General features: G+C 41.5%; 1 protein-coding gene across 1 annotated transcript in view; it reads right to left on the minus strand.

Moving 5' to 3' along the window:
- The window catches only part of ARFGEF3 (ARFGEF family member 3), a 119964-nt gene that overhangs the window by 43198 nt on the left and 62753 nt on the right, over positions 1 to 14013 (minus strand). Inside the window, exons 11-16 of the mRNA XM_012650498.1 lie at positions 7056 to 7222; positions 6039 to 6204; positions 2982 to 3089; positions 2432 to 2647; positions 2182 to 2292; positions 414 to 564 (exon numbers count right to left, since the gene is read on the minus strand). Coding sequence (XP_012505952.1) covers positions 414 to 564; positions 2182 to 2292; positions 2432 to 2647; positions 2982 to 3089; positions 6039 to 6204; positions 7056 to 7222 — 919 coding nt within the window. The remainder of the gene's footprint in view (positions 1 to 413; positions 565 to 2181; positions 2293 to 2431; positions 2648 to 2981; positions 3090 to 6038; positions 6205 to 7055; positions 7223 to 14013) is intronic.

Raw genomic sequence — 14013 nt, forward strand, 5'->3', positions numbered from 1 at the left:
CCATGGACATCCAAAATCCTTCTTTCAAGAAAGAAAACATTGATAAACATACAGCAATGTTATATTGCTGACATGTGACCAGTTTTTAGATTTGTACAGTATTCACCCAACTTACAGGGTCTTCTATCATTCACTATTTAAGAAATTCGTTTTTCTTCGTTGGTACAACATATTTGTCTCTCATAGATAATGTCACTAGGTAAGTTGTGATTCCCTAAATTCAGCTCCCTCACCTGTTCTTCAAAACATATATTCCATTGGATTCTAATTCCCTTTTCCCTTCTTATCTCTCATTTGGAGTATATTCAAATTCTGTGAAACATCATAATCTATTTAAATCTATTGAGCCCGCCCCTTCCCCAGGCTTCCCAAGGCAGGGTGGGTGCCACCGGGTGCGGGGTCCCGTCATGCACCTGAACACGTGTGGCCAGCAGTCCGGGTTGTGGCTCCCCATCTCCAGGCCTACGCTGAGGATGGCCTCCATGCACAAGATGTGGGCTGTGTGCAGCCACACCCCCTGCACCTTCCCAATCTGCTCCAGTTTCTGCTCCACTTTTAGTTTCACTGTGCCAGAAAGACATTTATTAAAATAACAGTCTGAGCAAGGGAGACAGAAAGGGAGAGAGAAAGAATGAAAATGAAAGAATGTGTTGTCATGCAAGGGCAAAGGGAAAAACGACAGACTTCACTGGCAGCAAGCTCCTCTGTGGCAGGTCCTCGTGGTTCATCATGCAAACTATCCAGCCAGCACACGTTGGTGACCCCCGTTCTGCAGCTTCAGAAGTTGAATGGATCCTGAGCTGATAGGTGCAATTCCTTGTAGCTAGGAACTAAACTCCATCTGTGCCTAGACTCTTCACTTTCCCCTCAAATTGGTTTAACGTGATGGAAGACTTCTCTGAGACTGGTTTAACGTGATGCTTTCATTATGAGGACCATCTCTAAAACAACTACGTATGTACACTCTGAGCACCAGGATGACTGCGTTACAACTGAAAATTACCATATCATTTCACTCCCTGAGTTTATATTTGTATTTGTGAGCTCCAAATAATACTTTTAAATATTATAGATGGCAAATGAGAAAGGACACAGAAGGTGACTTAAGATGTCAATAATGCAAAATGCCAAGGCAAGGCCAAAGGACACTGTGTTCTCCTTGAATAAAGGTTTCAAGTGATTGTATCTCATAGGATGACTAAGTGATGGTCCAGAAGCACAAAATACAGCAAGCTAACTGCTAAGGAATCTGAACCACATTCCTGTTGTAAAGAACAAGGTGATTTTTAGCAAAACATCATTTGGCTCATGAATGTGATACTAATTTCATTTTTTATTTGTACATAATTTGAATATTTTGGTTTTGGTTTTATGGGTTTAAGAACTCTAAATGTAGGGATTTTTCCATGGCTCACAGTTGTACAATACTTAAGTAAAACTGTGAAACCCTTTTTTCAGTAAACACTGGGGAACTGTGAGAACTGCTTTGCTTTCAAATGGGTCTCTAAATATTCTTTGAGTTTGAGGAACACTGACCTAAGTTGTTTTTCTCAGCTGAAAATGTCCAACTGTCTCTGTGACTGGCTGTCTTACATGTCGGATAGACAGTATTAGCACCATTTGGAGCAAGCTTGCAATTCTCCTTTTGTTTGCTGCTGCCTTCTACCTTCCATTGCTATTAGGAAGGTCATTCTCTTCTATCTAGATATTCATCAGCTTCACTGACGCACTGATTTTAACAAGTTAAAAACCAGCTGTTTCCTGAGTTCACGAAGCTTGGATTTCTCTTGACAAGAGCAAAGTGAGCCTCTTCTCATGAATTTCCTCCATTTGTTTGATTTGCCCCTTCAGAACACTGCCAATCTGCCTTCCCCCACTATAACCTGCGGGGTCTACGAGTGTACACTTTCGTGAAGCAGCGGCCCACGGCACTCCTGTTAGCAGTCAACGGCACTTTCCTTGTCTCAAGGGGCCAGCATGTCTCTCGTCTCCAGAGGGGGCTACGGTAAGCACTCTGTAAAAAACTTAAAACAGATCCAAGCCTGTTGCCCAGTGGGGTCCTGTGAGCAGTGGTGTACATTACTATATACCATACACAGAACGGGGACGAGCGTCAGCTTGATGCAGGTGTGTGCCCACCACATCCAAAGCACCAGTGGATAATGGCCCGTCAGCTGTTACCTTGTGCGATGGCATCACTGGGTTCTTGTGCCTCCCTTTCCTCTTTCTCTTCCTGGACACAGGAGGCAGCCGCCATCTGGGCAAGGGCCGAGGCACAGTTAGCAGCAACCCCTATAGAGGAGACAAATATTTACCCCTTGACTGAGTGTATTCTCTAATCATTCACCTAGCAAAACCCCTTCTAAAGAACTTCTTTCCCACCAGAGTCGTTCCCAGTGAGTTCTGTAGGAACCACTACTCCTGCCGGTACCTAGAGCGCAACTCAGCCGCGCGGCTTTCCGCAGCCCGTCCAGGCTCATGCAGATGGCATCCCGTTCCTTCTGGTTCTGCTCTTTGATGCCCTCGGCTCCCAGAATGAAGGCTAGACCTTTGGAGCTCCCCGCCATTCGGCCCGTCAGGGGGGTTGATAAAGTATCGATCAGGTTCTTCCAGCAGCCAACCAGAATATAGCGAGCAAATGCCACGCCTGGAACATGAAGGGGTGTGGGTCACTTTCCAGACACAAAAACAACCTGGCTATGAAAAAATGGGGTTCTCTGGCTGTCAAATTAGCAATACTGAGTTGCATGCAATTCTATAACAGGAAAAATAATTTAATGGACTATATGGGATTATGTCTCATTTTGTGCTTGTAAATAGTGAATGTTGCATCATTAGGTGGATGACGCTAAGTAACTTCATAAATTAACTTTTCCTACCAAGACAAAATCTTGATTCATTTATGTTATCACATAATAATGTAATTGCTGGTAACGTATGCAATGTATGTATATTCATAAACTCAAGACCCGAGTCACTACCTGCCACTGTGGAGTCATCGATTCTCCTGCTCTGGGTGAAGGGAGACTCCGTAGCAGCCGAGGCCATCAGCTGGCCACCGATGGCACTGCTCTCCAAGCCGTCAATATCTGCCAAGGAAAAAAGGTGAGGTTCCCCCCAAATAACACACTCCAGGCAAAAACAAATGACCATCACAGTATTCATTGTTAACAAATACCCATTATATCTACTGTGTATGAAGTATGTAGCAACTTTTTATCAGAATATTATAAATTTGGTTTTATTCACTTGGTCTAATTTTCTTTCATTGTCAGAGTATTCTTCTGTTATATTATGGTATATTTTTAATTTGAAAAATAAAATTATTATTTCTCTGTTTGAAACTCCATTGATTTAGAACATCTCAATCTTTGAATATTCTTTTTATTCAAAACCAAGGCATTATTCTCAAATTTTATGTTACTTTAATGTGGATTTTTCTTTTAGAGCTTCCTCATATGAATTAAGATGAGAGTAAGCCTCTTTGGTCAGATAATCATATGCTCTGATTGCGAAGTACAACAATAATAACATACAATTTTTGAAGTGTTTTCACATAACACTTTTCATTAATTTCCCAAATAATTTAAAGTAGGTAGGCAGGGTTGGGTATTATTTTTCCTATTTCACAGAAGAGGAAACAAATATAGTCATGTGCCACAGCATGATGTTTTGGTCAATCATGGACAGCATATAAGACAGTGGTCCCATAAGATTATGGTACAGTATTTTTACTGTATCTTTTCTATGTTTAGATACACAAACACTCACCATTGCGTTACAACTGCCTACAGTATTCAGTACAGTAACCTGCTGCACAGGTTTGCAGCCTGGGAGCAACAGGCCATACCATATAGCCTAGGTGTGTGTAAGTACACTCTGTGATGGTCACACAATGACAGAATCGCCTAACAACACATTTCTCAGAACATACACCACCACCCCCAAGTGATGCATGGGTGTATTTAAAGTAGGTAAATTGCTCAAGGCCACAAGGTTGGTAAGAGAAGGAATAAGACTTAATATTCATGTCTTCTGACTCCCAGCCAGGCCTCTCTGCAGGAGACCATATTTCAGCTCAGTATGGGATGTTAAATTACTTTAAGTTTTTGTTAAACTCTCATCTACAGACTTAGCTCCACAAATCCTTCATGAGTTAGTATCATGTTGATAATCAGATTGCTGCTATTGTTTCTCCTTGCATATAATGAAAAGATCAGATAGAAGTTTCCAAACTCTAGGTTAACTTCTACTGAAATCAACCTATCACTTAACACCTGGAATTTGCCATAAAGAATCATAGAACCTTATTTTGTCAAATTTTTATGAAAAGCCTATGGATTTTTTAAAAATCATTAATCTAAAATAAAATAACTTTCCTATGGACATAGCAATTGAGCTTACTGTTTCATTATAAAAGAGATGGCTGATTAACAGTGATGACTGATGAATATGGCAACTGTGAATAGTCTGTTATTTGTTCATTTTACATCTACTGAATGACTCCTTTTATTAAGGTCTGGGTAAGAACTTCATAGATTACTTTTGGCAGAAACTACGGTATTTGCAAATTAAAGCTGGAATGTTTAGGATCCTCATCCAAATTCCAAGACACTTATAAGCTCTGGGCAGTACCTTCCATCCCTACTGGAAGAAGTTTGTTCAAACAGATGGAAACCAAGCATTGCTCACAGGTAAACTAAATAAATATCTCACACATATTTGAATAATTATTTTTCAAATGGATGTAAATGCTATCATGATTAACAAAATATAAATTGGTCACCTGTCCAGTGATCACAATCCCCAAGGCTTTGGACTCAGCCTTGCTTCCCCCAACAATTCCATCCTAGTTCTGGAAGCAAGACTCAAAATGCCAGACAATCACCAGGACTCTGCCATCCATGCACAGACCTCACTGTATGTCTCGGCTCCCTGCCTGATTCCTAAGTAGTGTCTCACCCCAAATTCCTCATTGTTGGGTTCTACCTGCTGGTAGTCCGCTCCACCACCTTTGGAAGAGGCTCCAGCACCAACCACAGGCAACATAACATATCCATTAGACAACAGATTCTACCTCCTAGCTGGACCGTCCTGCCCAGACCAGTCCTGTTCCTGTCTGGCACTGAGCCACGCTGAGCCGTGTGAGGATGTGGGACGCTATGGGGGCTGGGGTGTGTCTGGTACAGGGCCACACTCTGCATCCCCTGTCAGCCGGCACCAGGAGAGGATAACTGAGATCAGAAAGCAGTCTGGGAGCTCAGAGCAAATCCAGGAGAAGCCTGGAGATCTAACTTACTAAGGCTACTGATGAGCAAACCAAATTTCTAAGCACTTCCTGAACTTTGACATCATGGCTGAGCCATAAGAATCCACAAAATGCTGCTTTTGCCAAAAAAAAAAAAAAAATTGATTCACAACAATACTGCATATTGCTGTCTATGCTGTCATGTGAAATTCCTAAAAGTTAAATAGGATTTTAAAAATTCTCTGGACACTGAAGACAAAGATGCCGGGCAGGCGAGTATCTGGCATCATGCTTAGTTCTGGCATAGCTAGGAGGGGAGGGAGGACCTCTGATATGGACAGGAAATGGGAATGAAGCCAAGCTCAAAACCAGTCACTTTGCATTACTGGTAACATCCCAGGACCACCGAGTGATATGGGCATCTATTAGCATGTGAGAGCTTCTAGGAGTATTTCCAGGCTTGGTCCCCAGAAAGTACTACTTACCCATAGAAGAGGCCTATAGTTTTACACCAACAAACAAAGGTGCTAAGTTAGTCCTTATCTAATGGGCCACAGTGAATCCTACAGACTCTCACACGGAGAAAGGACAGAAAACTGAAGTGAATTCAGGTCTGAATTCACAGAAGTGAATTCATGACACTTCCCTGGAACTGTCACCACCTGCCAGGGAAGCTCTGGGGATGCTGTTTCGAAGTCTGCTTGACACACCATCGTTTCTCTGAAAGCGGCTTTGAAGCGTGAGCCATCCCTCCCTGCCAGGTGACCGCAGCCCGAGAGGAACCACTGACCAGTGAGCATGGTGATGAGGGGAAGGCTGTTATCCTCAGGGCTGCCCCAGTAGCCGGCCTCTCCGAGCATGTTCCTGTCCAGCACCTGATGGTACAGTTCCTCAATCCAGGCCTGGGAAAAGACCATCAGCACCCCGCTGGTCTGCACCTGCTTCATGAACTCTTTCTGCAGAGACAGAGCACATGTGGAGGTGACCAAACACCAAATCCCCTGCAAACAAACAGGCTCCCAAGCCCTCTGCCACCTCTTCACGTCACACATCCCCGAAGCAAGTCAAGCAAGGCAAGGGGGGGAAGCTGAGATGGAGAGGTCCCTAACGTCCTGAAGTTCCTTTCACTTACGGCACCTTGACAGATACCCTGTAGAAGAAGTAGAGAGGCTGCATTTTGTATTTTCCCTCTTTGATGTGTCGGAGGGCTAGCAACTGCGCAGGTATCTGCAACACAGCTGCTCTTCTCACTGGCCCGACAGCACAGAGATGGAACGTGCTCCCTTAAGGAACAGGAGAGCTTCAAAAGATACCTCACTTATATAACTTATACATACACTTACCCTTGGGAATTTACAACTTATTAGGCAAACAATTATTCCCTTCATGCAGGGCCACGATTTCAGCTCAGGAGCTGACAATAGGTACACCACGGAGTGGCTTGTTCAGTTAAGGGAGCCAACTGCAGGACAATCAACATTATATTCATTGCACACCTTACCTATCAACGGTCAGTAAGCTTAGTTCTGGGTCACCAGGAGGTCTGAGAACATTTTTGAATCCAATGAAGGTTTTTGTAACAGGAAGCTTTCATCTGCAGCAGATTTTCAGCTATTGCTGTGCAAAAGCACATCTGTGCCCTCACGTTGTCGTCTCCTTCCACCCCCACAGACATTACCAGTCCAGAGCAGTGAGCAGTGTGGGACAGATTGCACCTCACCACACCTCTCAGGGCACCAGTTCTGGGACGTACAGCCAGGAGGCCACAGCCTGCCCTCGGGGCGTCTGAGTCAGACCACACACTCACCATCACGCTTGGGGCCAGGGTCTGCCGCTTCCTGTAGTAGTCGCCGTGGGAGAGCTTCAGGTTGAGGAGCAGGGCGCAGTGTGCGGCCGTGTACAGGCTGTCCGCGTTCATCAGCATCTGGAAGCTGAGGCTGTTGTTCCCGTCAAAGCCAGGAGAGTGCATCATGCCTATGGGAGGGAAGCAAGAGACCTTCAGGGCTACAACACTGCTCTTGGCAAGACCCGCTTCTGGAGAGCCATGAGCCAATCCCGGCGATAGAAACTGCATCTTGCAGAACATTTCTGTATGGCAACGACAGCCAGCCAGGAATATCGCTGGGGCCAGATACACACCCTAGCACGGTGGTAAAGTGCATGCACTCTGGAGTGGACTTGCCTGGGCTTGAGGCTTCATCTCTTAGCAGCTATGACTTTGATAAAATCATTTAAACGCTCACTTTCTTTCCCTACAGATAGGGAGAATCGCTGGTTGCATTCTAACCCCTGCGGGAAGCTTCCAATGGCTTTCCATTGCAGTGTGATAACACCCGACCTCACTCTCCTCTCTCCTCATCCCCATGGCCACCTTGTCCTGCCTGCTGTGCCTTGACCACGACAAGCCTAGACCTGCCTCAGTGTCTTTACATTTGTTTTTGCGACTCCCTGGAATGGTCCCCCCCCCGCCCCCGCAAGATCTCTGGAAGACTTGCTCCCTTGTTCTTCGAGGTCTCTGCCCAAGTGTCAGCCAGACTTTCCCTCTGAAGTCCATCTAAATAGCATTCACCCCTTCACACTCCAATACTCTATTTTCTTACCCTGCTGTTTCTGAATTGCTTCAATGGCATTTATTCTACTCAGCATCATAATATATACTTATTTATTGTCTGATATGACTACTATATGATCAATGAGAAGGTAGCATTTTGTTAGTTTTGTTCACTACAGAATCCCCAGTGCCTAGAACTGTGCCTGGTACACAGCAGACCCTTGAAAAATATTTGCTGAATGAGTAAGAATGAACGAACAAGCTTGCTGTGAGAACTAGGATGCAATAATGTATGTAAGATGCTTAGGACAGCTACTCATAAATACAAACTTTTCAAAAGGTAGTAATGTTCCTCCAAAAGCTGAATATAGAATTACCATATGATCCAACAATTCTACTCCAAGTTATGTACCCCAAAGAATTGAAAGCACAGATTTGAACAGATACTTGTAAATCAATGTTCACTGCAGCATTACTCATAATATCCAAAAGGTGGAAACAACTTAAGTGTTTGACAGATGAATCGATAAACAAAATGTGGTATATACATAAAATAGAATATTATTTAGCCATAAAAAGGAATGGAGTTCTGATACATGCCCCAACATAGATGTACCTTGAAAGCATTATGCTAAGTGAAATAAGCCAGGCACAAAATGACAGATATGTATGATCCATTTATATGACAGAAAGTAGGATTGGAGGTTACCAGGGACTAGGGGGAGGGTAGTTTCTATTTGGGATGACAAAGTTCTAGAAATAGTGGTGTTGTTTGCTCAATATTGTGGTTAAAACAAGTAATAATGTAATATATCAAAACTCATCAAATTGTGTACTTTAGGTTAACTGTGTGGTATGTGAATTATCTCTCAGTAAAACTGTTAAAAAAAATAAATGAGGAAATAAAGAGGTTTGAAAACCATAAGTAATAGCTATTGATTTTCTCCCCATTATTTTTTCTAAAAAAATTATACAAAATCTTTATGCTTAATAGGGTTTTCATTTTGAAAGGTCCTTTAAGCTTTATACGAATTAACTGAAAAAACAAATCAACAACTGTATCTCATACTCCAAAGATGGGGTCATTCAGCCAGAGGGTTTGTGCCTTGTTCAAACTTTCACAGAGAGTTTTGGGGTGACAAAATTACCCAAGTCAGTTCTCTGCATCTGGCACTATGCTAGAAGTCCCAGGGCCCCCTGCAGGCAGCCACTTCCAGGCCCTCATGTCCACATACTGCTGTCTGGAGCCCCATAGGCCTTGGCAGTCCCGAGCAGCACAGCACAGAACACACAGCACCGCTCCTCTCAGAGCAGCTCAAGAGATTTTAAATTGATGCTCCATTTGTTCCTGTAAATACTCTTGATGCTGCATTTAGGGATGCAGGGAAAACAGTCCCTCCATACATATGTACATGCAAATTACACATGTCCATACACTCTTCAGACCATGTCTAAAATTATCCTTTCATCAAAAATATGTCTATTAGATGAAATGTACAAGTTTTCCAGAATTAACAGTCAAATAAGCAAGAAATACATATTTGTAATTGGCATGTTTATTCAGTGACATTATCCACCTGCATTTCAATGAACATGCAAGTTCAGGAGGATATGGGCCAGAAAAAGCTTTCAAAGTTGAAAAAAATTCAAGACCTTTGAGAACAGTATGAACATTTTTTGGTGGAAGTATATGTATTCTTTCAATAAGACAACCTCCAACAATCAAAGGTTCAGCATACCTCTGCTTTGTTGTATAGAGTTCTGTAAGAACTTTGCAGCTGACTTAAGAGACTTTTTACTGAGAGTATTCTGTAATCACAGGCTAAGGTGCATTTTAAAAGGAAGATCAGGTTGAGAGTGGGATTTGTAAATTACATCTTTGGTCAGGACATGAGCAATATATCTCAGCCCTAACGATTCATGGGAACCTCTAACACACTCAAGGTGCTGGCGGGGTTGCTTCCAGTTGTCTGGAGGAGACACAGGGTATAAGATCAGTCTCCTTCCATGGTAAAATAGAAAGCAGCATTCAAGGTTGGGTATTTAAACTATCTTGGATCATAGTAAAAGCTACATTTGAGTATATGAACAAGGCGAGAAAAAATCTATAAGTGGCTTTGATATTAGACATTAGTAATAATTTCTTTAAAAATTTTGAAACCAACTATATTTACCTTGGAATGGGTTTTGGAAAACTGAGCACTTGCTCAGATGCTGAAAGTGCAAAAAGCGGCTAATGTGACTGCTGACATGGAGGCTGAAGTCATCAACAGAGAGGTGACAAAGCCCTGCAGGCACTGGTGGCAGAGACACTGAATTCTGAAATAGTTTGTTGGACTTGTTGGGGCAATCTGTTGGTACTGGCCTATATCTGCACACAGATTAATTTCCTAAATTACAAAGAACTGGAAAATTTGAGAATAAAACAAAATGAGGTCTATTCTATCAACTTAAGGAAAATAACCATTTTCTTGCTATATCAAATATAGTTCACTGGTTATATTAATAATAATGAAAATAACATAATATTGATAACTATAATTTAATGAATGCTTTTTATTGCCCAAGACTAATCTCTTCTCATACATTATTTCATTTGAACATGCTCCAACTTTATTTACCAGTAATGAAAGTGCCTAAGAGATGTAATTTGTCCAAAGTTATATAGCTAGAAATTGGCAAAGGTTTTTTGGGCCCAAACTCAGGGTTTTTGCACTATGCCATGCTGCGCTTGCTTCTAATGCTGTGAAAAGATTCCACTGCATCGTGCCCCTCTCTAATAGATATTCTGTTTTCCATCCATCCTTCTGCTCAGTCTCCTTGATGTGTTATCCAATTCGGAGTGACAAACTGCAGGAACTATGACCTTTAACATATTCTGGCAATTTGCATTTCCCCGTTTTTGGTAACTAAAGTTCATTCTCTCTCTCTGTAATTAAGATGAGCTTTACTGTCAGAACAGGATAGACATCACCTGCTTGACTGGCTACCAGTGAAAGATTAGATACAAGATCAGCACAAATGACCTCTCTAAGTCCCTCCCATGTCTAAGATAATCTGATATTTCCTTTTTTGATAAACATGAAATACAACATTTAACAGTACTGAAGAGTATAAAAATAAAAACAATAGTCCACGTTTCTCCTAAGTCCCAATGATATCCCCCCATCAGTAAAACTCACTTCCTTATGTGTATGGACAAATTGAGATCACACTACATACATTTGGGAACGTACCTTGATGTTTTCTAACAACATATATGTTAGACATCTCTTGATACTGGCACTTACAGATCTGCCGCATTCTCTTCCAGTGACTGTGCACATAACACTGTGTGGTTACATTGTGATTTATTTAATTAATGCTCTATTGGGTGGACATTTATTTTGTTTCAATTATGAAGAAAGCTGAAATGATGAAATAAATGTTAGCACTTCTGCAAGTGTATTTGTGGGGTAAATTCCTTAAAAGCAGAATAAATATATATTTTAAGTGTGACAGGTACAGCCAATATATTTTCCAAGTAGTTTTGTACCAAATTTTCCTTCTGCTAACTGTGCATAAGAATGTTCTTACACCTATTCTCAGCAACGGTGGGCATTATTAACTTTCTAAACCTTCTTAATAAGATTATACAACTTTGCTTAGTGATAGACTTTTTTTTTAATTAGGTCTATGGTTCTAATTTTAATGTAACATTACTGCTTGATTTCCTGACGTTATAAGAAATTGTTTTTAGAGATTTGAAAAAGGTATAAAGAAGAAAATAAAAATCTATAATATTATTCTAAGTAGTATTAATATCTTAATGTGAATTTTAAAAATTAATTATGGCCATTTTTCATATCATTAAATATTTGGAAACATCCCCATTTTAAATGGCTATATGTCATAAATGTATGTACCATAACTCATTGAACCTTTCCCTTATTTTGAGGAAGTTGTGTTATTTCTAATATTTTTGCTGTTAAATGCTACTATGTACATTTCTACACATAAATCTCCGCCCGAGTTTCTGTTCCTTTACTGTAGCCTCCCAGGAGCCAGTGAGATGCTAGGTATCCACTGCTGTCTGTCAGGACTTGAAAAACTGCCACACAGTCGCTGGGCTACAGTTTTACAGCCACTGTGGTTGCTTTTATACCAGAGCAAATCAACTCCAGAGGTTTTTGTGTTCTTAAACAGCATTTCCCAAATAATTAAAAATCCTTTAGAAGGTACATGTAGACTTAAGGATCCACCAAAAGGAGAAATTAAGTACACTGTGCTAAGTTAACAGGAATGGATATAAGGTATCACAAGTCATATTTTCAAAGAATAAAGACACAAGGAACATGCTAACAAAATATTAAATATAAAGTTACAAAATTATACACATAACATATTCATTCCCTGCTCCTGTCCTAGTACTGTGTCATGTAATGATTCAGAGCATGTTCTCTGGAACCAGACTGCTTAGGTTCACATCCTGGCATCGCCACTTCCTGACTGTGTACCTTGGGTGACCCTCTACTTAACCTCCCTGTCTCAGTTTTCTCATCTGTAAAATGAAGATAATACTACCTACCTTACAGAGTTATTATGAGTATTAAATGAATTAATATATGTAAAACCCTTAGACAATGCAGGGCACACAGGAAATGCTAATTAGTGTTAGCTGTTATTATTATTGCAGATACACGTAAATGCTGAAAAATGACCATGAGAAAAGATGCCAAGACATTTCAGAGACAAATTCTAGGTGGTGTACTTATTGTTTATTTTTACTTGTCTCTATATTATTATAGTCTCCAAAGTTTATACTCCAAAAATGCTAGGGTGTTGGAGGAGGATTTTGGTAGACTACTTATTCTCCAACTCTGCTTCTAGAATATTTCTCTTCCTCCCTATATTAAAGCAAGCAAGCAAACAAACCCTCGGCCTTTGAGATTCCTGTCACCTGGCCACATCTTCCACCTGTACTTGAAACTCTCCTCTGTGACATGCCAGGCACGTCCACGTTCACTGATGACTCTGGCACTGTGTCTGCAGCCTCCTCTTCCACCTGACGCCTCCTGCACCTCCTGCCATCATCCTGCATGACTTCAGCCTCTAGATGGCCAACTCATCCAATGCCAGGTCCTCTCAGATCCTCAACAACCATGCCATCCATCATTCCTTCTATCCTGCATCCCACTACCCACTGACTCCTACTGTGACACTCCGAATCAAGTCACCCTACTCCGATGTTCTACCTCTGATGTCTCCAGTTCAGACAGCCCACTCTCTGACCCGAGTCTTCCTGTTGCCTTGCCCAGCCACTTCTGCTACACCAGATTTTGAATGAATCCTCACCTTTCCCCCACTGTACTACTGTGTTTAATCTTCAGGATAAATAATTTAAGTATTACTGTCATCCTTACATTACTGGTAGGGAAATGCTGTAGAGAGAGGGCAAGTTACTTGCCCATGGTCACAGATCTCTTATGTAGTAGAGCTGGGATCTGAAGTTAGATCCCAGAGATATATATATATATGTCTATGTAACCATTCTGAAAACTAGCTTTAATTCTATCCCTTTCTGTCTGAGATAACATTTGAGAATGGAAGTGACTAATGATACTGTAAGGGCACTCTGAATCCACAATCAGTTTTGAAAACAGAATATGGTGCTGTATTAGAAACTACTGGTTGCTGCATAAAACCACTCTCTTTTTTCTTAGCAGTAGAATCATAATTTTACCGAAGATTGCAATGTGCCCTGTCTCCTGGGAGGGGCTGATGAAGTTGAGGCTGTCACGTGGAGTTTCCAGTAAGCGCCCTAAGGCAGCCTAATTTAGCTCTAGGTGGGTCCTTTGCTGCCCATGCCCTCCCTCTTCTTGCTTGGACCGTGGATGTGATGGCTGCAGCTCCCCCAGCACCCACCATCTCAGTTCACAAAGAAACCTCAGGATGAAAGTCAGCGAGAGTAGAGTAAAAAGACACAGGAGCACCTGGGTCCCTGATCATCCTGGAGCTCTGGACAGTCAACCTCAGACTCAATTTAGGAGACAGAAAAAGAATCTCTAGCCTTCTTTAGTAATCATTTGCGTTTTCTATATATGCAAACAAATCGAATCCTAAATGACAGAGGCAGGATAACATACTCATTTATTCATTTGAGGTTTTCTTCCTACAGTTTACCTTCTGTAATATACAAAGATAGTGAGGTATACTTGTATTACCATCTTTAGAG

This window comes from Propithecus coquereli, unplaced genomic scaffold (genome assembly GCF_000956105.1).
Source record: "Propithecus coquereli isolate 6110/MARCELLA unplaced genomic scaffold, Pcoq_1.0 Scaffold329, whole genome shotgun sequence".
NCBI classification, from domain to species: domain Eukaryota; kingdom Metazoa; phylum Chordata; class Mammalia; order Primates; family Indriidae; genus Propithecus; species Propithecus coquereli.